Below are 26,800 nucleotides of genomic sequence, written 5' to 3' on the forward strand. Positions count from 1 at the left end.
TGCCACTAGGAAGTGTCTTCTCCTTCCTCTTTCCTTTCTATCAAGATACAATGCACATATGACAGTTATTTCATCATCTTATTTCTCCCACTAAACTGTGAGCCCCTCAGAGCAGAGAGATTTTCTCTTTGTGTTCACAGCAGTATCTCACACAATGTGTATGTAGAAGAAAATGAAAAAAAAACAAGTGAAGGATGAATCATGAAAAATAATGATACAACAGTCACTAAAATAAATAATACAAAATCTCTGGTCTGTTGCTAGAAACGTGTCAGTTAAAATCTGTACTCGTGATTTTCACCTCTTCAACTCAAAAAGTTCTAGATCTTCATTCACAGACTCACAATCATTAAGGAATAAACCCAGTTGTGTGGCCCCTACATCAATTCTTCAGAATCTCTGCAAGTGGGGGTCGGTCTGGTATCAGCATTTTTTAAAGCTACTCAAGTAATTCTAATATGAAGCAGAGTTGAACATCATTGTTCAACATTCCAGGTTCGACGCATAAATTTTCCTCTGTTCATTTCTTTGCATTTGTGCTTTTTTAATAAAATTCTTTTTTAGAAATAAAAAAAAAAAAGAAAACTAATAGTCCATTGTAGGCCAATTTATCCTGGTTGGGCCTGCTGCAAATCACTTCCCATGAAGTCCAGATACTTGACCAGAATTTTTTATTGATGAACTCCATAGCTTTATTGCCTTTGCTACTGCTCATACTGCCTTCATTTTTCTCAGCAATCCTCCCTACTATACAAATTTGTCTTACTTTCACCTTTGTTTAAAAAAATATTGGGGCAGCTTATAGCTGGTGGCATAGAAATTTCAAAACTAAAGCTTCTCTAAGAGAAATTATAAGACAGAAGACCCAATATCTTCCCCGAAACTCACCCTGCCCACCATGTTAGCATACCTGTGACCTCTGGGAAAAAATAAATAAATAAATAAAATGTTCTGCTGGGGCTCAACTAATGACTTTTATTTACTTCCACCTTTTAGCTACTTGTTTTTTCCCCTTCAATATAGACCTGTAGTACTCAAATCTAGAACACCTTTTATTATAAATTGATTTATTCTCTAGAATTCCTTTCCATGATAAAACCTTCAATTAAAATAGCTGTCTTATACAGTTTAACATTTTAACCAAAAATTATTGTATTCTGTTTGATATTGCTGTTAACCTTTTATGACTCTGAAGTCCGCTTTTGAAACCCAGAGCCCAGTACAGTACCAATATAATAAATGTTATGGGCTTCCCTGGTGGCTCAGTTGGTAACAAATCCACCTGCAAGGCAGGAAACTACTTGCAAAGCATAAGATGTGGGTTTGATACCTGGGCTGGGAAGATCCCCTGGAGGAGGAAATAACAGCCCACTCCAATATCCTTGCCTGGGAAATCCCATGCACAGAGGAGCTTGGCAGGCTACAGTGCATGGGGTTGCAAAAGAGTTGGACACAACTTAGTGACTAAACAGCCACAACCACAAATAACAGATGCTAAGTATATCTAGTAGAATCTAATATGTGCTTTTGTGCTTTTATGCTTACATTTCCAAGACCTGTAATTCCTTTTATACTCTTATCTATCTGGAAAATTCAGATTCCTCTTTCAAAACTCCCAGATCATATTTTTCTTTCTCTAGGAAGCCTTCCTTAATTCGGACTACAAAGGACTCTCCAGCACTGCCACTGCCCCTCATTCGTGCTTCCATTTTTCACTCCTAATACTGCACTGTCATTTCTTCTCCTTTTTAAAATAAATCCTTTCTCCATAGTTGATCATGAACAACATGCAGTAGGCACAGCACAGCAAAACGGAAGCAATAGGCACTCAACAAGTGCTTACTAAATGAAAGAATATATGGCCACATGGAAGTGAACCAGGTACATTGCAAAAACACTATTGCTATGGACTGAATTGTGTCCCCCACAAAATTGTATGCTGAAGCCCTAACCTCCCGTGCGATGGTGTCTGAAGATGAGGGACTTAGGGAGATAATTACGTTTAGAGATAGTGCCTTTGTAAGAGGAGACACCAGAGAGCTTGCTGTCTCTCTCATGGTCTGCCACTGAGGACACAGCAGGGAGGCAGGCGTCTGCAAGTCAGGAAGAACCCAACAAGCTGCCAGTTTCCAGAAATAGGGGGGAATAAATATCTGCTATTCAAGTTGCCCAGTCTATAGTATTTTGTTCTAGCAGCCCAAAGTGACTAATACAACTATGACTTGGGACTAAGTTATTTGCTGCTGCTGCTGCTAAGTCACTTCAGTTGTGTCCGACTCTGTGCGACCCCATAGACGGCAGCCCACCAAGCTCCCCCATCCCTGCGATCTTCAGGCAAGAACACTGGAGTGGGTTGCCATTTCCTTCTCCAATGCATGAAAGTGAAAAGTGAAAGTGAAGTCACTCAGTTGTGTCCGACTCTTTGCGACCCCATGGACTGCAGCCTACCAGGCTCCTCGGTCCATGGGATTTTCCAGGCAAGAGTACTGGAGTGGGGTGCCATTGCCTTCTCCTAAGTTATTTAAGAAGATTGATATAAATATTATGGATATTTGTACTCTTTTATTGAGATCCTTAAAAAATAAATGCTTTTTGTAAAGACCATATGAAATAAAGTTAGTTCAGATATTTCACACTTTTTTCAAATAAATTTAAAGCATAATTTTTGGTATTTTCCTGGTAAATTAAGAAGCCTGACATAAGCATATATAGTGGAAAATGAAGTGATTTTGCAGAACAATGATCAGTAGGAAAAAAATGTTACCTTGGGGATGGCGTTATCAATTATAGCTATTCACCAGGTTTTTTTCTTAATAGATAACATTAATTGAAGACCCAGCATGTTCCTTGTACTGTGTTAGACATTATATCTTAAGTTAATTTTGTCTTATTTAGGATAAAGAAAATATTTATGGTACCACGGCAACTCCATAATGTATTATTTACTAATTTATTCAACAAATATTTATTGTGCATTGTGAGAACCCAATTTTGTGTTTAAAGCCAATTTAAGCTAGTTTCATTCAAGCATTCTCTTGGGACTACAAACATAAATTATCCAGTTCTCATTTGATAAATCTATTCTATAATCAAAGCATAAAAACTGTGTGGTTTAGATCAGTGGAACTTATACTTCAAATTTTACTGATAAGTAACATTTTTAAAATTTGGGGAACCAATGTCAAGATGCCAATGTTTTATTTGGCCAAATAATATAAAAAAACAAATATTACTACCAAGTATCACTATTAGTTCACAAATGATAAAGCATTGTAATACAAGAAAAGAACACAATCTGAGCAGAGAAAAAAGTGATTTTCAAGGTGACTATATTTCATTTAATAGAGAAAACATCCACTATATTCTTTATCATTCTCATTTCAGCCTAGACTGGTGAAAATTTTGTTAAGAACAGATTCAACTCTGGGATAGACACGGCATTTCTACCCTCTTCATCTTCCCTCTTTCTGCTCTCTACCACTGCACTACCTTGTTCCTATTTCTCACTATTCAAAATCCCTTCCTGATTTTAATTTTTTGAGTAGGTTATTAAAACGATAAGTAAACATGGTTTAATCTCATCAGTCATGCAGGGCCCAAGGGAAAACGTAGCTCTACTTTACTGTAATTGTTCTTGCATTTAATCAAATACTAAAGTTAAATGATGCTTCTGGTACTATCATAACTTTGTATTTCTGCATTGACAGTATATCATCTGAAAGCCTAAATGATGGGTATAAATCAAATACCAACCAATAAAGGAAGGAAACTTACATGCGTGGACCCAGTGAAACTACCCTTGCCACTACAATTCCAAGAATCAGAGTTGTTAAAACTGTAGAAATAAGAGAGATCTGCAAAAGAAAAGGTAAAGATATAGCATCAGTTTAGAATAGAGAGAATTTAATTGAAAATATTAGGTGATTTACTTTTTACTTGACTAAATTTATGTAGCTTTTAGAATATAATTATTTAGTAGTTTATTCTTACCAATTGTTGTTAATCTCAGGCATGTAAATTTTTATCAAATCATACTGTTAGTTTTTCCCCACAAATACAGCAAGTACCAAATATGACTACTTCATAAAGTAAAGCTACGTTTTCACTTTTTATCAGGTTTTTAGTGTTGACTTGTGCTTTTTTTCTATCTATAATTGCTTCTTGCTACTGTCTTTATCTTACCCTGGCCCTTTCTACACAACATCCCCCCAAACCTACCCACTCACACACATTTTGGGATGCCTCTGTTTCTTCTTTTCTGCTTCCCAGCTCTATTAGTCCATTTTTCCTATGCAGTTTCACCCTTTGGACTGAACCAGTGGCTCAGTGGGAAAGAATCCACTTGCAATGCAGGAGACTCAGGAGACATGGATTCAACTCACACCAGTATTCTTTTTGGGAAAATCCCATGGACAGAGGAGCCTGGTGGGCTACAGTTTGTGGGGTCGCAAAGAGTTGGACATGACTGAGTAGCAGCAACTGCATTTCCAGAGTCTTCTTTGCTATTTTCTCTCTCTTCTGTTACTATTTCAACAGGTTAAAATGTAAACTGGCCTATGTGTGTATATGTTCTGCTCACTCATTACATTAAATTTGTGTTTCTACTCAATTTTTTATAATGAATAAACACATTTTAGAATTTTTTATCTGATAAGAAAAATATAAAATTGCTTTTATTTCATTTGATTGTCATTAATCTTATTTCTTCGGAGAAGGCAATGGCAAGCCACTCCAGTACTCTTGCCTGGAAAATCCCATGGATGGAGGAGCCTGGTAGGCTGCAGTCTGTGGGGTCGCTAAGGGTCGGACACGACTGAGCGACTTCACTTTCACTTTTAACTTTCACACATTGGAGAAGGAAATGGCAGCCCACTCCAGTGTTCTTGCCTGGAGAATCCCAGGGAAGGGGGAGCCTGGTGGGCTTCCGTCTGTGGGGTCACACAGAGTTGGACACGACTGAAGTGACTTAGCAGCAGCAGCAATCTTATTTCTTGGGTTGTTAGTTTTAAACTAGAGCAGGTTTTATTACGAGTCCTCTGATCCACTGAGATATTAAGAAAAAAATCCCAAGGTCACACAGCAAGGAAGTGGCCGAAGGGGAATTCAGATACGCAGCCTGACTCCAGATGAGTGTTCCTAACTATTCTGCTTTGCACTGGGAGATCTATTTAGATACTTCAGTATGACATTTGTAAGGGACATTTCGGGACAAAATGTTCAAGTGTTATCAATATGATAGAATATTAGCTTTCTTCTCATAAATGCCTTGCCTTTTGCTCTCAGAAGAAAGCATTTATGTATATACTGAACATGAGAAATGGGAAATAGTTCATATATTTCAGATAATTTACCCCAAAAGTCCCTTTTAATACATTTTTATTTATTTTTGAATCCTTGTTATATAAAGAAAACAGCATGGGCAGAAAACTGGAATCTCATCCCCACTCTCAGCTCTGCCTGGAAGGAGGGGCTTCACCACTATGTATACACACCAACATCACAGTGAAAAGTAAAATTAATCAGCTGTTGGATTTTTCAAAATAGATTGAAAAAATATATGACTCACTCTTTTAAAAAAATTTGTTTTTCCTCAGAATGCTTGGCATAATGTAGATGCAACACCAACAACATTTTGCGTAAAATACATTTTATGAGAGTGAGGGAGAAAAATACAGCCAGATAAAGGCTAATGTATAGAGATAAGCATATGTGGTGTGTATTCAACTCATTTATTACAAATAAACCACCATTTTTCTTTAGCAATAAGAATCATAAATATTGGCCAGATTCTTAATCAAACAATATATTGACGTTTAAATTCACTGGATAAAAAATGGGCAGAACAGACATTGTAATTAAAAAAAAATAATTAAGCCATTTACAAAAAGCCAATTTACAACAAAAAAATTAACTGATTCATTCTTACTTCATTAATTTACTTTCAAATTGTCTAAATTATTTACAAAAAAATGATAGATTTTTTTTTTTACTAAATAGACTTGGTTTAAATACAGTTCTTTATATTTTCTAAAATTAAAGTGTTCTGTCTGATATCAGAATATTTGCCTTAAAAAAGGAAAAAGAAAGGGACTTACTCATTTCATATTCATCAAGTATTTAACTATCAATTCTCCCAAATAAGATAAACTATCAAAGTTTACTTTAAGTAAACTAAAAGAAACTAAAGATGAATACTGTAATTAAGAATTTGGTCATACAGGCAATAGTTTTACAAAGTTAATGCAGGCAACGTAGTGAATCTCTTTGCCTATTTAAAATGCAAAAATTACCTTTCCAAGCTTCGCTATATCTCGATACAAGGACAAAGGCAGAGTAAAGACAACCGTGGAAAGCACAATAATGAAATGGCGACCAATAAGCAAGTTTTCAGGATCAACTGAAATACAATAATTATTATATAGTGTTTATAGATATGAGTAACACCAGTGACCCAGGTAGTCAAATATTTAATTATAAAAATGACAATTACTATAAAGTGATACATAAATGACAATTTTGAATAAGTTTCATAGAACCATGAATAAGTTTCATGGAATAACCATGAATAAATTTCATGGTTCTATGAAATAATAACATCAAGGATTAACTTATAACTCAAATGGTATTATAGTATTTTGCATTAATATTATTTTAGTAGCCTCCAAATCAGGTTTCCTGCTTCTACCTTCCTTTGTCCCTTTAGGGTATATTTCCTACTGGAGATTATGTGGCTTAGAAGAGGAACTTTCAAAACAAAAAGACTCACAATCTCTGAATTACTCAAATAGCCATGATATGGTAAAAGGATGAACGGGGAGTGGAGCTGTGGCAAATTTTGAAAAGGTCTGCTAAAATGTTCACAGAGGCTTTTTCATAATCAAGTCAAACAGGAAACAACTCAAATGCCCCTCAACTGAATGACAGATAAACTGTTTATATCTATATAACAGAAAACTCCTCCGTAAATAAAAAAAAAAGGAGTACATCACTAACAAACCCCCAAATACATTTAATATACCAAGTGAAAGAGGCCAGACCCCTGAAGGCTAGCTACTACAAGATGCCTCTTCTTTGGCATTCTGGGAAAAGGAAAAGCAGGATGAGAAGTCAGATTAGTAGTTCCCAACCCCTGGAGAGGAGGGAAAGTTTGACAACAAAGGGGAATGAGGAAAATTTGGGGAGATAATGAAATTTGTTCTGTATTTTGATTATAGCTGTGGTTGTATGACTTTATAATTTGTCAAAACTTACAGAACTATATATGAAAAAGGGTTAGTTTTACTACATTAAATTATACTGTAATACAAATGATGGGGACAAAGGTTAGCTTGCTTATTTAAGAAATGCTGTAGCATAAATAGTACGTGAAAAAATAATACACAGAGAGTTGGTGATATATAGCATTTATGTAGCATAAATAATAATATTTAAATAGCTAAATTAGAACTAAATTATGCATAAAGGTGGATTAATACTTTAGAATCAGATTGGATCATAGATATCACTGGATATTGGAAGTCATCCAATTCCTCCACTGGCAAATATTTTACTTTCAAGTTATTATGATTAATTATGAATAACTATATAAAATAAATGTATTGACGTACCTCCAGGGATTCTTTGGAAAACTTTGCTCAAAGTATCTCCAGTTATTATGTTGTAACTTATCATAGCTAAAAACATAAAACATAATTAAAACAACAGTCACCAATAAGTCATCAGATATTTCACCTTGGGTATTTTAAAAGTAATCAGTTATCACTTCTCTAATATTGGCATAAGCTTACTTTCAAATATTTATTTTGATTACAAATATGTAAGACTTTAAAAATTACTAGACAGCAGATTTGTGGGAGAATATCAATTTGTATTACAAAGATTTTCACTTTGATTCTTTTCAAAACATCTCTAAATAATAGTGAGTTTTGGTAGGCATTTAAAATGTGATTTGTTGTGTTATTAAAGTTCAGTGTCTAAATACTCTTTAGGAACACATGTATTGCTCAAAGTGAGGAAAAATAATACAAAATTGTGAAGACTTCAAAAGCAATATTTGGGGGAAATATAAGGAAATTGTGGTTTGAATAACACACAATTATTAATTCTGTGTTATTAATTTTTAAAATGAAATCAATTCAGCCATTGGTGAATGTTAACACATTACTTATTTTATTTTATTTTTTTTGGCTGTTAAACAAATACAGTGTTTAATAGGCCCAGAGTACACATTACTTATTTTAGAAGCATTGGGTGCAAATTTAAAGTAGCATGTTGGCCTTGGATATGACTTCCACATATCCTTAGCTTTTCAAAAAAAGTTTAGCTTAGAAGAAATCTATTATTTCTCTCATTTACTTTTATTCCCAGATCATTCTACAGGGGTGGTCAAAATATTTGTTTGGATTTTTCTATAATAGCTTATGGAAAAATCCAAATGAATTTTTTGGCCAACCTAATATTCTTCACCAAACTAGGGAGTCACAAGCATTAATCCAGTGAAAATCACCTTACTTTACTTCAATGAAATACTGAGAAAACAGACCAAAAGGAACAGAAAACAATGGAAAAATAGCTAAACAGTGCGGAAAATATTTCAACTATTAGTATTCTTTAATGATCAACAACTATTAAAATTATTTTATTCAGAAATGGTTGTGCATTTATGAAAGTAATTATAATATTCATGTTCATAGTCTTCCTTACCAATGAAAGGATACAAAAATTGCAGAACAGAGAGTAAGAGATATCCTGGAAAGCCAAAAGTTCTATTGACCAAAGACTGGTAGGTGTCTGTTCCAGAAAGGGCAGCTCCTTTTATCAATAAAATGAGGGAAAAATCTGTGGCAAAAATCACCATTAAACAAATGTCAGATTAGATTTAATATAAAGGTTTTTTAAAAAATATTTTGACTTAAAGAAAAATACAAGCTTCAAAGAAGAGTTCAGTGCTAAAGTGAATTACCATGGCAAGGCTCACTTTATTTTCATAAAACATTATTTTCATGAAACTGTACTGCTTCAATCAAGATACAAACAGACTTAACATATCCATGCAACGAACTAGACAGAAGAGGGTATGCAGACTAAAGTTAAAGCCTCAGTTTACTATTTCACTTTCCTAACATAACCAATGCAACAACTATTAATAGGATGTGGCTCAAATGTCCAAGCAACAGAAGTTAGATCATCCAATATTTCACAGGCATTCAACGTGTGAAGACCAAGAATAAAACGTGCTGTTAAACATTCAGAAAAAAAATAGATTGAGGAGAATCAGATAATTTGTTTTATAATAGAGTACAATTCATTTCTTTATTTTATAGTTATTATGGTTAACAGGCTACTCTAAGAATTTTTTTGAAATTTACTGTTTAGAGATTTAAGTTCCAATTTTAGAGTTGAAACTGAAGATACAAATATATAGAAAAATGTATAATGAAAAGTTAGTCTTTCTCTCATTTAACTCAATGCTTTTTGAACACTCAGAGAACAATACTGCAGCTTTACTGGGTACATAACTATGCAGAAGGTATGATTCTTACTTTTTAGTGTAAGAAATTACATTAAGAAAAGGAAAAAAAAATTCTTATTTTTTAGTCTTGCTCATGTTTCTATTACAAGTGATTTTTTTTGTCTTTTAAGTTATTCGGAAATATATTAGAGTACAAAGAAGAAAATACAAATCACCGCAATATCGGAAATGTATTAGAGTACAAAGAAGAAAATACAAATCACCGCAATATCATTTCCACCTTGATTCTCTCACACCTTTGAAATTTCTCTTAACAAGTTCATCAATGAGCTCCAAATTGATAAATCCAATCAAAACCTCTTAAATATTATTTGCCTTTTCAGTAGCATTTTCCTTTCTGACACCAGTTTCTCTTGGATTTCCTCCTACCTTTTGAGCCATTTATACTTAGTTTTTTCACCAGTTTCTTTAACTCTTCCAAATCCTGGATTCTGGGATTTTTTCCCCTCACTCTTCCAGATGTCTTACTGTGATCTTATTCATGGCCATGGGTTCAATTTTCACACAGATGTTAATAACTCCTGAATTTGTATCTCCAGTCAGGACTTTCCCAAAACTCCAGATTTCTGTATCTTGCTGTCTAGTAAATATTTTACCTTGAAAATCTTGTAGGCATCTTGATTTAGGTGTCCAAATTCTAATTTATATATTCGTTCTGGAGCCTGCTTCTGCATTCATATTTCTCCAAACTGTGAATAGTATCAGGAGAAACTTGAGAGTTTCTCATTATATTTCTCACTATCCACCACCTTCTATTTCCCTTTGACCACTAAATCCATTAACTACTGAATCATAAATTATTCAGCTGTATCTCCTCATGTCTAATCTCTAACCTGCTTTAAGGGTTTACACCTCTATTACTTCTTACTTGGATTACTTCAAAAACTCCTAATAGTTTTCTCATTCACCATCCTTTCCTTACCAGTACTTTCCAGATATTTTCTCTCTTACCAGATGAATATGACCATAGCATAAATTCGACCATGTCTTCTGCTTAAAATCCTCCAGGAAAATTCTCTAATGATTTTGAATAAAAATAAACTCTTTTTCATAATTTTTCTCAGAAAGAATGTTTATTAGCTGTGGGATCTTGAATGAAAGTCTGAGTCTCATCTGAAAAGTAAGGCAATACCCTAACCTTGAAGAGTCTATGAGGATGCTGTGATGATGTTTAAATGCCTGTCACAATGCCTGGCATGCTACAGATGCTAAAGGAATGAAAATTTGTGCTATTTTTAGTTATTTTCTATAAGCTGCATGTGATGTTAGAAAAAGCATTGCATTTGGAATCTGATGAGAATGACAGTAATGATGATAACCACAAAAACACTAGCAAATACTTAACACTTTCTGTAAGCCTTTTCCTAAATGCTTTATATTTATTGACATGTTTAACCATCACTAAAACCCTACATAGGTGTTATTACAATCCTCCATTTGACAGATGAGAAAAGTGAGGTACAGAAGCTTAAGCAAATTGCTAAACGTCACAGGGCTCATAAGGAAGAGACAGGACTCAGACCCTGGTAGTCTAGCCCCAGAATCCATACATGCATTTAACCAAAATCTCAACTCTGTTGCCAGTAACTGCTGACCTTAGGCAAATCATTTTAACCTGTCAAAGTCTCAGTTTCCACCTTCACAAAAAGTAGAACATGCATACCTACTTCATGGAGTCAGAAAGATTAACTATAGTGGCTGCATCAGGCTTAGTATCTAGCCAGTCATCAGGAAATGGTAATGATTATCATTACAAGGGAGCTTTCACAAATGCCTCTGCAAACCTCTCTAACTTTGTATATTCCCTCTTACCGACATCAACCCTATACTTTAGCCAGACAGAATGACTTACACGTTCTCTTTTGCATTTCCACATTTCCATCAGCTTAGAGCATCCTTCTATTTTCTTTGCTCACTCACATTTTTTTCATAAACAGTCAGTGAAGGGGTCTTTTCTTCCCCAAAACATGCCTGCTCCTTCGAGGCTAGGTTAAATGCCAGAATCCTTATTGTCACGCACATAGTTATACTATGGTGTTTTCTATGAAGTATCACAACTTTGTGCTTTTATTTTCTGCCTAACATACTACATTGTGACCTTCATGTAGCAGGAAAAATGTTCTTCATTGCTATAATGGCAGAAGTGTTAGTAAAACTCTACTGAATGAATCAATGATCAGCAAAGCAAGATTGCTAGATGTCTACATATCTGATAGAAATTTAATATGATAAGTGGCCTAATAAATAAATTTTAAAATATTCTACAAGCACAAATGACACACTAATTCATCCTATATCCTTTAACAGTAGGAAAAGCTTCACATAAGAGTTGAGTAGTGTCCTGAAGGATAAACAGGCTTTTACCAGGTAGAGAAGAAAAAATAATGCCAAGCAGAGGGACTATCCATAGGTAGTCAGTGTGAGGGCATAGTCTATATGTGGGTAATGGAATCATACAGAATGGCTAAAATCCAAGTCCCACACAAGGCAGTGCCAGTGACAGGGTGAAAGAGGCCAGATTAGTAGGGGCTGAGACTAAAAGTGCAGACTGTGCTGAACCACGAAAGAATTTAAATGATTTTTTTTTTCTATGGTCATAACAAAGTCTTGGAACATTTTGACTTGGGAAATAACAGATCAGGCTGAAGTTTTATAAAGATAACTCATGCAGTAATATGAAGGAGAGACCAGAAAGTTAAAGATATAGGCTAAAGGCAGGAAAATTAAACAGCAACTTACTAGCCAAGGAAGAGAATCAGTGAGGACTGGTAATAAGAGGTAACCAATTTCACAGATGCTGTAAAGTTTTGATGAAGAACTGTGTGGTTGGAATGAGACAGCTGAATTTTACAAAAGTTCAAAATGTATTGCTTAAAAGTAACAATTTGCTAAGAATTTAGTCAATAATAGATGTTTTCATTTACATGTAAAATACAGGCTATAAATAAATCTCTCAAAAGTTTTAGGAATCTCAAATATCAATCATTATAACATTTCCTTTCATTATAACATTTTGATCTCACTTTAAATATATTATATGCAAATCACAGATAAACCATGAATGAATCTATGTTATTCAACAGGTGAATTTTGTTTTACATCATTATATAGTTTTAGACAATAAAAATTATTTTATTCTAATCAACAAATATGAGAGGCTTAAAGCAAATTAAAAATCGTTTGCTATAAATATTTACAATTCTTTCTTTTTCCCTAACATTTCACAAACATGAAAACAGAACTTAGAAACACCATTTGTTGAACTGGACATATCTCATTAAAAAGACAAAGGCCTTAAAAAGACAAAAGAATAACTGTAGAAACAAACAGTGTTAATTTAAAGAACAACTCAATATTATAACCCTATTTGTAGATTTTGCTCTTAAAATCCTAATTAAGAAACAAAAAAGAATCATAGTCACAATTTTTCTTTTTTTGCTTCTGCATGGTCATCCTTTATTTATCAAAACTATGCAAGGATTTTCATCATGCAACTAAATTAATAAGAGTAACTAACTTCCACTGATTAGTAATTTCATAATATATGACTTGGGAAAGGCCTGCTCATAGACACTGCTGTAGGTTTATACACAGCATCAGTTGAAAAACATTTACATCATGATCTGTGTATGTATAATGTGACTTTGCTTTAAGAAACTATTCATTCTCCTCAAGTGCTGGTTGAAATTTTAGGTGATATATATTTAATTTTTTTTCTGCCTTTTGGTTTGATGTGTGCAAATGTTCACAGTGCACTTAAGTAAGCCATGGTTATTATGCCTGGGAGGAAATTAATTATTTGTTCGTACTGATGACTGGGAAACAGGAAATTAAAAACAACAAGGGTAAATCCTTGAATGGGATTTTTTTAGTGTGCTAAATGTTCTCTTGAATAAAATAAAAATTAAACACCAGCAACTCTGAATAAGCACCAAGTTACAGATTTCCTATTACTTAAGCTACAAATCAAGAGCTGTAGAAGCTAAAAGCAGCTTAGGTTTGGGGGGTTGGGGGTAATGAGAAGACAGCAGGGAGGAAGGGAGGGTAGGCTCTGCAGCAATCTTCACCTTATTCCTCAGCCTCAGGAAAGATGGCTGAGTTACAGGCTGGTTTTGGAAGACTGAGATTTTATAGGGGATGGCATCTGAGAGTCTCCAGAAGTAGAGCTAACACAGAGACTCTTGGGCATGGGATTTGAGGGAGCGCTCTCAGGAGATGGAGAGTGAAAAGATAAGCCAGGGGCATAGCTCAAAAGGATACCGACTTGGTGGAGACCGGAGGCAGCCCAGCCCTGCGGGGGTGACGCTCTGCAGCTCCAACTGCACCACGTATGGGTCCCTCCTGGAGGCAAGGAGACCAGCTTTGGGGTTTCTAGCAGTCTGGGGAAATGATGACTGGGATTCATAGCCTCACAGGAAGGTGACACTCTTGAGGCCCGTGTTGCCACTCTGCACAAGAGGACCGCTGAGGTGTTTTGCATCACCTGGTAAAAGGCAGCTAGGTGATCACACATAGCAGCCCACAGCAGCCACCACCGCAGAGGTGGGGAGGATTGTCTGTGTCATAGAGATCCTAAGGAAGAGGAAAGCCTTTGTATTTGTCACGAGGGGTACTGGGGGGACGACAGGACAGGGTGCAAACAACAGTAAGATAAGATGACTGGTTGTAAAGCCTGTACTTAGATGGGGAAGTGGCCAAACGTAGGTGTAAATGAACTTATTACATGAAAAGTGGGAAGCAGGACAAAAGGGATACAGAAGTGCCTTACTGCTGCCTTTGAAGACTGGCAGGGGTGGTAGTGGTGGTGGTGGTGTGGGGACCCCCACTGGCTGAGAACCTGGACTCTTGGTGCCACCTGCATGAACAGAGCTTGAAAAGGCTGTTCATTCATGTGCACCTGTCCATGTTTTTTGTGGGAAAGGAATTCCTGACATCTATATTTTCAGAGTACAGTCTCAGCCTTAATCAGTCTTTAAAATGACTCCTCCACCTACCACTACTGGCAGAAAGTGAAAACGGCACATGAAAAGGATTTAGGCCTGGTAATATATAACACTCTTCTAATTTGTTCAGAGGATTAGCAAGAAAAGTAAATCTCCTCAGTCATAAATGTCTAAATTCTTCAGGATTCTTTGATGTACTTTTTAGTTAGGAAATTCAATTACAGGGGACGTGTGTGTGTGTAAAACAACCATTGCATAATTTAAGCTGCAGGAATAAGCAATTACATAGTATTTTTTACCTGTAACATATGAAACCCAGAATAAAAGCAATATTCCGAGAGGAAAGCCAGCTTGCTTCATTGAATAAGGCAATCCTGGAAAAAAAAAAATGCGCCACCCATCACATTAATGAAACATACAAATAGAGAGGTTTTTTTCCCCCATTACTGTATATAATAGGTTAAGAATATTAACATATTTATATGAGATAGTTGTAAACAGTGCATATGAATACTAAAATTAAATGTTAGCATATTAATACTACAGGATAAAATGTTGTAAGTTAAGGACATGTCAACAGAGTGAGTTTATGAGGTAGAAGAATATGATAAGAAAGTATCAAATGAAAAACAGATGCCAGTTCACACAAATAATGTTCATTTCAGGGTTTTATCAGAATCTGCCTGCAATGTGGGAGACCTGACTTCAGTCCCTGGGTTGGGAAAATCCCCTGGAGAAGGGAAAGGCTACCCACTCCTGTATTCTGGCCTGGAGAATTCCATGGACTGTATAGTCTATGGGGTCGCAAAGAGTCAGACAGGACTGAGCGACTTTCACTTTCAGGGTGCGGGGACACATGACCTAGAATATGTGGAGAGTAATGACCCAGCGCTCTCCTTACAGGCTGGCTGGGAAAACAGAGACAATGACGAGTATAGACGGTTTGGGGGACTTCTCCAAGAGTCCAGTGGTTAAGACTTTGTCTTTCAATGCAGAGGGTGTGGGTTTGATCCCTGGTCAGGGAGCTAAGATTCCACATACCTCCCAGCCAAAACACAAAACAAAAGCAATACTGTAACAAATTCAATAAAAACTTTAAAAATGGTCCACACCAAAAAAAATCTTAGGGGAAAAAAAAGAATAGAAAGGTTATGAGATTCGAGGAGAGACTAACTCGGGTCAAGATGGGCAACTCTGTAGGAAAAGGAGAGAAAAATAAGGCAAAGGTATTTTTTATAAAGCTGAAGCAAGTATATAACATTACTTATTATGAACCTTTTTTGTGGGGGGATGCTGGGAGGGATTGGGGGTGGGAGGAGACAGGGACGACAGAGAATGAAATGGCTGGATGGCATCACCGACTCGATGGACATGAGTTTGAGTGAACTCCGGGAGTTGGTGATGGACAGGGAGGCCTGGCGTGATGTGATTCATGGGGTCGCAAAGAGTCGGACACGACTGAGCGACTGAACTGAACTGAACTGAACTGAATGGGCAATTTTAGATTATGTATAATGAAACATTTAAAATAAAATGTACATAAACTATTTCCACCTAGAATGCTTTATTCCCTGAAAACCTTGCCCTTTAAAAAATCTGCTGAGCCTAATTAAGAGGTACTTTTCAAGGTAGCTGACATGGATCAGCTTGAAGTATTCATATTAGGAATTAACTTGGAATTTTGCCTGCACCTCCACAGCACGTGGAGGCAGAATTTCAAACAAGTCTTTGCCCCTTCTTGCTATTACTTTGCTTCAGTTCCTACATTTTGTCTACCATACGAAAAAAATTGTCTATATATGGAAAGTAAAATCAAGAAACACCTCAATTTGAGAAAGTTAAGCGAAGCAACTCAATCCAGGTGACTGTGACTAAGATTTCAAAACTTTATAGGGAAAAAGTAATAGTTTCAAGGAGCATCTGCAGGATTTTGATTTGTCTCAGCTTTTCCTTAAATTGGATGTTTTCAAATAACAAAAAGAATAAGCACTGAAAAACAAATAGCTACCTTTATTATTATAATGCAATATACTTAATTTGGCCAGAAATTTACCCCTGGCTTCAAAGTGGGAAAATACGAGCTGCTCATTTCTTTCAATTCTGATTACTTGGCTCCTTTGTTTTAAAAATCCATTTAAAAACAATTTCTATTTATTGATTGCAGTTAAAATTAATATATCATAATAAGTTTGTACTTTAAATTTTAATACTATATAAACGGGTAAGGAAATATTACATGGATTTGATTTTTCACAAGATTGCTATGTTTTCACATTAAACTTTTGTATCCGCAATATATTCAAATATCTGGAGGTTTTACAACTCCAAAAGGTTATAGAAAGATGATTCAAGTAACAGTAGATATTCCAGGAACAGGGAAACAAGTAAACTTGGTAACATTATCAACTGACATACAGCCCATGAAAAAATTTTTTTAGTTATCTTCCATCTGCAGCTTCACCTTAATCTATCACACACGGAGGAGACGCTCAAATGTAGAAAGAATGTGTGAATCACCACTCCATCTTTAGCATAAGAGACTGATGGTGTGCACACTGGAAAACAGGAAGGCTTTTATGAAAAAAAAAAAGTTACCAACTTTATAATTTACATTTTTTTCCTTTAAAAATAATCTGTGAATACTAGAAACATAATAAATGTCTTAAACTTGGCCTTTTCACTGAAAAATTAAAAAAAAAAAATCAAACACTTACCTATTATACCAGACCCAATAATCGAGTTGACAACATTAAAAACGGCAGCAGACTGACGACAAGTTTTCCCTTTGTGCTTATGTTCAGAAACCAGGGTTTCTCTGTCATCTCGATGGCTCTATTTCAGTATATAAAATTGCGATTAAATAAAGACAGATCAAAAATTTTTTAAATTTTAAGATAAATACGCAATGTAGGAGACTAACACAATATCAGTAATAAAAACAAGTAATGTCAATAACGGTAAGAAGATGAAGATAATAAAAAGTAACAATAATCTCTAGTAATTCAGAGCTTGTGAACACACCCCATCCTAAGTGCTGATCACAGCTGTGCCAAGTTCGTGGACTGCTGCATGAACTCCTAGAGTACAGGATTTCACAGAGAGCAAATGTGATTGTGTGTGTGTGTGTGTGTGAAATGAAAGGGGTTATACTGAAAAGTGACTGACCAAAAAAAAAAGATCAAGGCAAATTTTTTTCTCCTGGAGAACCTTGTTCAGACGCTGTCGTGTCTGACTCTGCCATCCCATGGACAGCAGCACGCCAGGCTTCCCTGTTCTCCACTATCTCCCGGAGTTTGCTCAAACTCATTTCCATTGAGTCGGTGATGTTATCTAATCATCTCATCCCCTCCCGCTCCCTTCTCCTCCTGCCCTCAATCTTGGTGCTAAATCAAGACCCCAGGTGAAGGCAGCTGAACTCCTGCAGGTGGAGGAAACTCGAGCCGTCCTGCCTTCAGAACCTGTCCCCTGTCCAGTTTTACCTGCGGCGGGATGACGGGCCGCTGCCCGGGGTATCCCATGGCTGCACGCGGGTCTTCGGCAGGTGGAAGGTTCGCGGGCACGGGTCCTCGACTCCTCCGCGACCTCCGAGCCGGGAGTCAGGACGCACGGGGAGTCGGGCTGAGGCTCTGCGGAGGCAATTCGCCCCACCTCCCGCGGCGGCCGCACCAACGCACGGGGCCGCTGCAGGCGAGGCGCTTTCCCCTCCGCGTTTGCCCAGACAAATGCACCCTCCTGCTGAGGCGGAGATGCTACAGGGTGTTCGTTTCTGAGAGAGGGTAGCGCTCTCTCCTCGTATTTCGCCCCACCTTCTTTTTTTTTAACCCTCCCACCCAACCTCCAGTTACAAAGTACAGTTTATTGTGCCCACGCTGACCTGCCCAGATGGCACAAAGAGTTAAGATGGCCTCATTCTAGTCCATTCCCAAATTAGCTGCTCCTTGGCTGGAATCTGATACCCAGGTAAGAAGGCACTTAGGAGCCTCTTTTCTGTTGCCACCTTCTCCTGCTCCCTCTACTTCTTTCATGTCAGAGATGACCCATGAAAAGCTAAGGATTTTAAATGGAAAATAAGCAAAAAACTTTTCTAAAGTTTTAGCAAACTTGTTTATTAGGCATGCTTTTGTCAGATGTTGCTGGGTGACTTTTCGGAATAGATGACTTACAGAAAGGAAAGGAAGATGAAAGGATAGTGGAGTCAGGTAATGAACCATAAAAGGGGTTAAGGAGGAGTGTCAGGGATGGGAAAGAAAAGGCACTTGGAGTATCTGAGCCATAAAGAATCTTAAATGACCCTCTGTTCACCCCTCTTACCCTAAGGTGAGGAAACAGGCCCAGAGAATATTCAATCACAAAGAGAATACATAGAGAACAGTTTCAGGGACTGTAAGAATGGTAATATAACATCTACTTATCAAATAACTAAAGAGGTTCTTTTTCATAAATATTTATTTAAAACTATGAAACATTTTAAAAATGTAGAAAAGCCTAAAGAGAATTATAAACTTCATATATTCTCCACTATCAAAGTAGCAAGCGTTAATATTTTGTCATATTTTTTCAAATTGCAAAAATAAGCATTTAATGCCACAATAGACATCCCTTTGCCCTTCCCCATTCCTTTCCCTTCATTGCTGCTGCTGCTGCTGCTAAGTCACTTCAGTTGTGTCCGACTCTGTGTGACCCCATAGACGGAAGCCCACCAGGCTCCCCCGTCCCTGGGATTCTCCAGGCAATGCCATTTCCTTCTCCACCCTTCATTGCTAGACTCAACTAATTCATGAAGCTTGTGTGCATCTTTTGTAGCCATGCTTTAGATTTTAATTCATTCATTTGCAGCCATAAACAATATATGAAGTGAAGTGAAAGTCGCTCAGTTGTGTCTGACTCTTTGCGACCCCATGGACTGTATAGTCCATGGAATTCTCCTGGCCAGAATACTGTAGTGGTTAGCCTTTCCCTTCTCCAGGCGATCTTCCCAACCCAGGAATTGAACCCAGGTCTCCTGCATTGCAGGCGGATTCTTTACCAGCTGAGCCACCAGGGAAACCCAAACAATGTATAACGATATGCATATTTTCAAGATTTACAAAGATGGTCCCAAACTGCACTGTTTTCCTGTTAGCGTTATTGTCTACCCAATATACTGTTTTCAATATTATTATGTTATATGTAGATACAGCGTATTCATTTTCTGTCTCACTAGTTCAGTTAGCCATCCTCCTGTGCTGTGTACCGATTCACTCGGTTGTGTCCGTCTCTTTGTAGCCTGTGGCCCACCAGGCTCCTCTGTCTGTAGGGATTCTCCAGGCAAGAATACTGGAGTGGGTTGCTATGCTGCCCTCCAGGGGTCGTCCCAACCCAAGGATCGAACCCAGGTCTCCCGCATTGCAGGTGGATTCTTTATCATCTTGTCACCAGGGAAGCCCTTATGATTATTTCTAATTTTCCACTCTTGTGGAGCATGTTAAATGACCATTTCTCTAGAAGTAGAGTTGTTAGGAAGTAGTTCTTGCATATATTTAACTTCACTAAATATTTCCAAACTGCTCTAGAAACTGATAGTCCCAATTACACTTCCACCAGCAGAGATGGAATTCCTGTTCTACATCATTAACATCAGGACTTAGTTTCTTTTTAAATTTTTGATGTTCTTGTGAGTTTTAAAATGGTATGAATTAGTATATAGATAAAGAAGCAGAAGCTGGAATCAAGGTTGCAGGGAGAAATATCAATAACCTCAGATATACAGATGACACCACCCTTATGGCAGAAAGTGAAGAGGAACTAAAAAGCCTCTTGATTAAAATGAAAGAGGAGAGTGAAAAATTTGGCTTAAAGCTCAACATTCAGAAAAATGAGATCATGGCATCTGGTCCCATCCCTTCATGGGAAATAGATGGGGAAACAGTGGAAACAGTGTCAGACTTTATATTTTTTGGGCTCCAAAATCACTGCGGATGCTGATTGCAGCCATGAAATTAAAAGACACTTACTCCTTGGAAGGGAAGTTATGACCAACCTAGATAGCATATTAAAAAGCAGAGATGTTACTTTGCTAACAAAGGTCCATCTAGTCAAGGCTATGGTTTTTCCAGTAATCATATATGGATGTGAGAGTTGTATTGTGAAGAAAGCTGAGCACTGGAGAATTGATGCTTTTGAACTGTGGTGTTGGAGAAGACTCTTGAGAGTCCCTTGGACTGCAAGGAGATCCAACCAGTCCATCCTAAAGGAGACCAGTCCTGGGTGTTCATTGGAAGGACTGATGCTAAAGCTGAAGCTCCAATACTTTGGCCACCTCATGCGAAGAGTTGACTCATTGGAAAAGACCCTGACTCTGGGAGGGATTGGGGGCAGGAGGAGAAGGGGACGACAGAGAATGAGATGGCTGGATGGCATCACTGGATTCGATGGACATGAATTTGAGTGAACTCCGAGAGTTGGTGATGGACAGGGAGGCCTGGTGTGCTGTGATTCATAGGATCGCAAAGAGTCGGACACGACTGAGCGAACGAACTGAACTGAACTGAATGTATAGTGATGTGGATCTTTTTATAGTGTTTAATGAATATAATTAAATGTTTTGGTTGTCCTCTGCTAATCTCATTTTTTAATCCTTTGCCCATTTGATTTTGGTTGTTAGTCTTTTTCTTATTGTGAGAGTTATTTATATATCTGGAGTGACAACAATATTTTGCACGTATATTCTCCCAGCTTCTTTCTTTTAAAATTGTGGTATTTTTTTAAATGGAACATTTTGAGTTTTGAGATATTCAGAATTAGTAATCCCAATTTGGATGTAAGCACATTAAGAGAAAGAAAATTACAGCCTTTTCACTAAAAAATATAGATTCAAAATCCTGAATAAAATATTAGTAAATTGAATCCAACACTGTATGACAAAGTTAACAATATCCTGACCATGTTAAGTATTCTCCAAGTATGGTACAATGAATGAATGAGAGTTCCTGTGAGAACTTGGAATTGTCTGTGTTCTACACTTTGGCCATTCTAATAGGACACAAATTAGCATATATGATACATCATTGCTATTATTATTTTGAACAAACTGTCATCTGTTAGATCCATTAAGAATAAAAAAATAAAAGTATTCACTTCTCCATTGCTCCTCTCTTGTTTGTGCAAATCCAAGTTTCCAACATATCATTTTTCTTCTCCCTAAATAACTAATTTTTAAAAACTTCTTGAGGCAGGTCTGCTGGTAACAGAATCCCTCCATTTTTGTTTGTCTGAGAATCTTTATTTTTCCTTCACTTTCAAAGGATATTTTTACAGGGTATGGAATTCTAGGTTAGGTTTTTTTCTCTCAGCACTTTAAAGGTTTCACTTCACTTTCTTCTTGACTGCATTGTCTCTGAGGAGAAGCTGGATACGTTCTTACTTTTTTCTCTATAGGCCAGGTGTTTTTCCCCCCTCCTATTTTTTTCAGATTTTTTTTCTTTATCTTTGATTTTCTGTAGTTTTAAAATATTTGTTAAGTGTAGTAGTTTTTGAATTCATCCTCTTTGGTATTCTCTGAGCTTCCTGTTTCTGTGATTTGGTGTCTGATACTAATTTAGGGGAAATTTTCAGTCATTGTTTTTACAAACATTTATTCTATTCCTTTTCTTCTCCTTCTGTTATTACTGTTGTGCATATGTTACACCTTTTGTAGTTGTCCTACTTTTTTGGAGTATTCTATTCTGGGATGAAGTATTTTTTCAGTCTTTTATTTATTTATTGTTTTCAATTTTGGAGGTTTCTATTTAGATATTCTCAAGCTCAGAGACTCTTCAGCCACATCTGATCTACAAATAAGCCCATCAGGGCATTCTTTATTTCTGTTACATTTTATTTCAGTTCTGTCTTAGAATTCCTATCTGTCTGCTTGCCGATCGGAACTTGCATGTTGTCTACTTTATCCATTAGAATAGTTAGCATCTTAATTGTGGTTTTAAAATTCCTGGTCTGATAATTCCAACATTCCTCCCATATTAGAATCTGTTTCTGATACTTGCTCTGTTTCTTCAGATGTTTTTTTACTCATTAGTATGTCTTACAGTTGATTTTGATAGCTGGACATGAGGTACTGGGTAAAAGGAACTCTTGTAAATAGACATTTAGCAACATGATGGTGACGATGGGAGAGGTGAGGTGTTCTGTGGTCCTGTGAGTAGGTCTCGGTCTTTTAGTAAGCCTTATCTCTGGACTGGGAACTACACGTGCACTTCTTGGTACTTCCCTCCTCCTTAGGGGAAACAGGGTGGTTATAGCAGGCTGGAGATATATATTTTCTTCCCTCAGGTCAGTTAGGCTCTATTAAAGCCCTAGCAGTTTAGCCTCTGGTTAAACAGTTTATCTTGACAGCAGACCTTGTTAAGAAGATGCTTAGAGTATTTAATGCTCTGGAGTGATTCTTTCTCCCTCCTCTTGCAAAAAGCAAGAGGAGATTTTTCTCCAGTATTTACTATGAGAACTTGGTTGAGTTTCTGGAGGTAAAATTCACAAAAGTGTGGGGGCCCCTGATGACTGGGGTCCTCTGGAATTTTTATCTGTCAGATGCTAATCCTTCAGAAATGTATCAGTTATATATAGCTCAGATTTCCCTTCCTGGCACTGGTTCCCATGGACTTTTGTGATTCCCTGTATACTGGTCTGTCTCATTTCAGGGACAGTGGTTTGCCCTGTGACCTCACTTTTCTGAAGGTTCTCAGAAAAATTGTTGATTTTTCAATTTGGTTATTTTTTTATTTTTAAGACCAAGTGGCATATTCCAGCTTCTCATATGCTGGACTGGAAACTGAAATTTCTTTATACTTATTGTAATGATATTTCCTACAACCTCTCTTTATTCTAGTTTCAAAAGTATTATTTAATTTCAAAAATACTATATTATCAGTGAAAAAACCTGAAGAAGAAAGAACAAATTCACTGGAAATCCCTCCATGCAGAGGTAAACGCAGTTGGTGTTTTGGGACCCCACCGTTTACTCAGATTAGACAGTGTTTGATGTAAAGGAAATGTGCATATTCCCATGCATGTTGACAGGTTTTTGAGTCTCTCTTAGCCCCAGATAAAGGCCCTGGGTGTCGGACTTTCAGGAATGTAGAGAGCCTAAATTTGAGTTTTTTATCAGATTGTATGATTATGTAAATAGTATACTATGCTCATGTAGAATTATTACTTTTCTTCATTATTTGGTCACAGTCCAGACTTCTTGTTATTGTTCAGTTGCTCATTTGTGTACAACTTGTGTACAACTCTTTGCGACCCCATGCACTGCAGCACTGACCTCTAAGAGCATCTAGTTCTCTTAGAAATAATCAGAGAATGCTTTATCTTGGCAGAAATCTGAACTTACAAAGCTCTTCCTGATGGCTAACCTGATTTCTTTCTGACATTAAGGTTCAAATTCGGTTGTGACAAAAGACAGTAATTTTCAACCCTCATCTCTAGGGAAGTTACATTTTCCTCAATTTTGGAAAGGAGTCTAGAGGATGAGTAATTTTTTAAAAAAATTAAAATGGATGCTTTTTTTTTTTTTAAATAAAAGTGATTTCCACAGTATTAGATTGTTAGTTCTACTAACATTGGTAGTAACTTAATGTGCAGTCTAAAACAAAATAAACTTTTCTTCTTCTTTTTTAACTTTCCAGAGATGGGGGTACTCAGTTTTTAGAGGTCTGGAAGGACTGCTCAGATACTTTTGGCTAAGTAAAAAAAATATGTGTTGTTTTTAAAATAGGAGTTATCATCTTCCAAAATAATTCTTACAATTTTATTTTATGATCACCATATTACTTATTATTGAGGGATATTCTTGTGGTACCGTGTTATTATGACTTCATAATTAGTGTGTTTTGATGCTTTCTAACATAATTCTTAGAATTCCATAAAACCACTAAAATGATATTTTTGGTTTGGAGTCAGATTGGATGAGGTACTCAGGAGTGAGCTAAAATTAGTGTAACTGTAAGACCTGGTTTGCCCAAGACAGTCCTGGTTTAGGCTTCTTGTTTCACTGTAATACGAATAGCATCATTCTCATTCTTCCAAGTGTCTCAGTTTGGAGAGTAAGTTACAACATCTTGCTTCAGACGACCTTTGTTGTTGTCGTTTTAGTGCTAAGTTGTGTCCGACTCTTTTGCAACCCCATGGTCTGTAACCTGCCAGTCTCCTCCGTCCACGGGATTCTCCAAGCAAGAATACTGGAGCGGGTTGCCATTTCCTTCTCCAGAGGATCTTCCTGACCCAGGGATCATACCCGTGTCTCCTGCATGGCAGGCAGATTCTTTACCCCCTGAGCTACCAGGAAAGCCCACACAGACACAGACATGCACAGAGGGCAGAGTGAGTGAAGAGTCACAGAGGAAATACCATGTGAAGATGAAGTACTCAGTGATGCGCCTACTGGTCAAGGAACACCAGAAATTGTCAAGAAACCACAAAATGCCAGGAAGAGGCAAGAAGAAATTCCTCCACATGTTTTAGAAAGAACATGACCCCAATGATAATCTTGATTATGGACTTCTAGCCTCCAGAACAGTGAAAATAAATTTCTCTTGTTTTAAGTTACCCGGTTTATGGCATTTTGTTACAGAAGACATAGAAAACTAATAGGTTATTTTGTTTAATTCCCATAACCACTGTTATGAAAAGAATATCCCTTTTTACAAATAAGGAAATCAAGACTTAAAAAGTTAAAGCAGCTAGCCAAGATCCCTTGAGCTTTGAATGCCTCCTAGGTCTTGCCAATTCCAGACTCTCGACTCCTAATTTGCTATACTAAGGAATAAAGAAGAATCCATGCTTTTTAAAATCTTCCATCCCTCCTCAGCTTGAACACCATTAGATAAAAAATCTACAAAGTGCTATGGGGCACTGCCTTCTCCCCCATGATGTGGGCCACAAATACTTTTTCTCACCAAGAATGGCACGTAGGGTGAAAATCAGGAAGTGGGGACAAAGGGACCATAAAGAACTTTATGACTAGAGGCAGGATTGCCCATAGTATATGGAGCTGGCCAAATATGGAACTTTCCCCAAATCTCTCAGTCTGCTTTCTGTCTCCTTCTCTCTGGTCTCAGGTAATTTTGTTTATTCCTAAACTACAATACCTAGGCCTTTACTTTGTGCTGTTGGTAATTGTGGACCTATCTATGAGAATGATAAGCTCTTTGAGAGAAAGGATCACATTTATTTTATTCTGCTGATGATATTGTTTTTCCTTCACTGAACCTAGCACAGTGATTTGTACAATTACTGCTTCTTATTAAAAATGTACCAAATGGAAGAAACAATCTCGAGAGAAATCAGCTTGTAAAAAGCCTTGCTCTTAAGTGAGAATAAGTTTAATGTGGCCAGAAATAAGGGCCATCAGGAGAATATTTCAATAACGAGATTATGATGCTCATTTGCCTTGAGGGCCTCTCTGAAACTGAGAAAGGCCTGGCTCATCTCCGTTTATTAATGCAACCAGGATATCCAAAAATATAAATAAATTATGGGACAGGGTGACACAAAGTTGTGATGTAGTCTTAAATATTTCTATTTAACAGATTAATGCTTTTTTCTTTAACTCCAAAATACAGTGCATTATCATTCTGTGATTCATACAATAATTAGGTGTGTGCATGCTCTGTCATGCCCAACTCTTTGCAACCCCATGGACTGCAGCCCGCCAGGCTCCACTGGAGCGGTTTGCCTTTTCCTTCTCCAAGGGATCTTCCCAACCCAGGGATCAAACCCACATCTCCTGTATCTTCTGCGTTGGCAGGTGGATTCTTTACCACTGAGCACCTGGGAAGTAGGTTATATTAAAATACATTCATTCTTAATGCATGAAAATAAAGTGGTGTTTTAAACTTTATTGAGTGACATAATTTAACCAGTTTGTGTATCTCTATTGCCGTGTATACAATTTCATTTAGAACTGATGTTTAAACCTGAGAATTTTCAAAAACTGAAAACACAAGCCAAATGACCCTTTCAGCCACCTGTGACAAGTGCCATCTTACAAATGTTCACTAGAAATGTTTTAAATAGATGCAAAGCATATCTAAAATACTAGCAGTTGAAAGTAAAAATTATCCACTCATGTTTCAAAAGAATTATATACTCATCCTCCATAATGAGAAATAATGTACAAGTTTCCAATGCATAAGCCCTCTCTGTCACGTTTATGTAAGCCCACAGGTGTTGACCAGATAAACAAGATCCACTGGATATTCTCAAAATATTAATTTTTTGATCATTATTAGTTACAACTAAAGTTTTTGAGTATAGTACTTGCTAGATGCAGAAAATAAGATAAAGCAGCTCTGTA

General features: G+C 36.9%; 1 protein-coding gene across 2 annotated transcripts in view; it reads right to left on the reverse strand.

Annotated features, from left to right (window-relative positions):
- Positions 1-17,993, reverse strand: part of SLC38A11 (solute carrier family 38 member 11) — a 60,485-nt gene extending 42,492 nt beyond the window's left edge. The window contains exons 1-7 of one of the 2 annotated variants that reach the window (XM_055398239.2): positions 17,955-17,993; positions 17,190-17,307; positions 14,775-14,849; positions 8,704-8,838; positions 7,608-7,673; positions 6,291-6,397; positions 3,775-3,854 (exon numbers count right to left, since the gene is read on the reverse strand). In XM_055398239.2, the coding sequence (XP_055254214.2) occupies positions 3,775-3,854; positions 6,291-6,397; positions 7,608-7,673; positions 8,704-8,838; positions 14,775-14,849; positions 17,190-17,307; positions 17,955-17,993 (620 nt within the window). Of the gene's footprint in view, positions 1-3,774; positions 3,855-6,290; positions 6,398-7,607; positions 7,674-8,703; positions 8,839-14,774; positions 14,850-17,189; positions 17,308-17,954 lie in introns of those variants that run through there. The other variant, XM_088842545.1, reaches the window with a different exon arrangement.
- Between the last annotated feature and the right edge of the window lie 8,807 nt (positions 17,994-26,800).

This window comes from Moschus berezovskii, chromosome 2 (genome assembly GCF_049115385.1).
Source record: "Moschus berezovskii isolate FMDL1 chromosome 2, NW_MosBer_1.0, whole genome shotgun sequence".
NCBI classification, from domain to species: Eukaryota; Metazoa; Chordata; class Mammalia; order Artiodactyla; family Moschidae; genus Moschus; species Moschus berezovskii.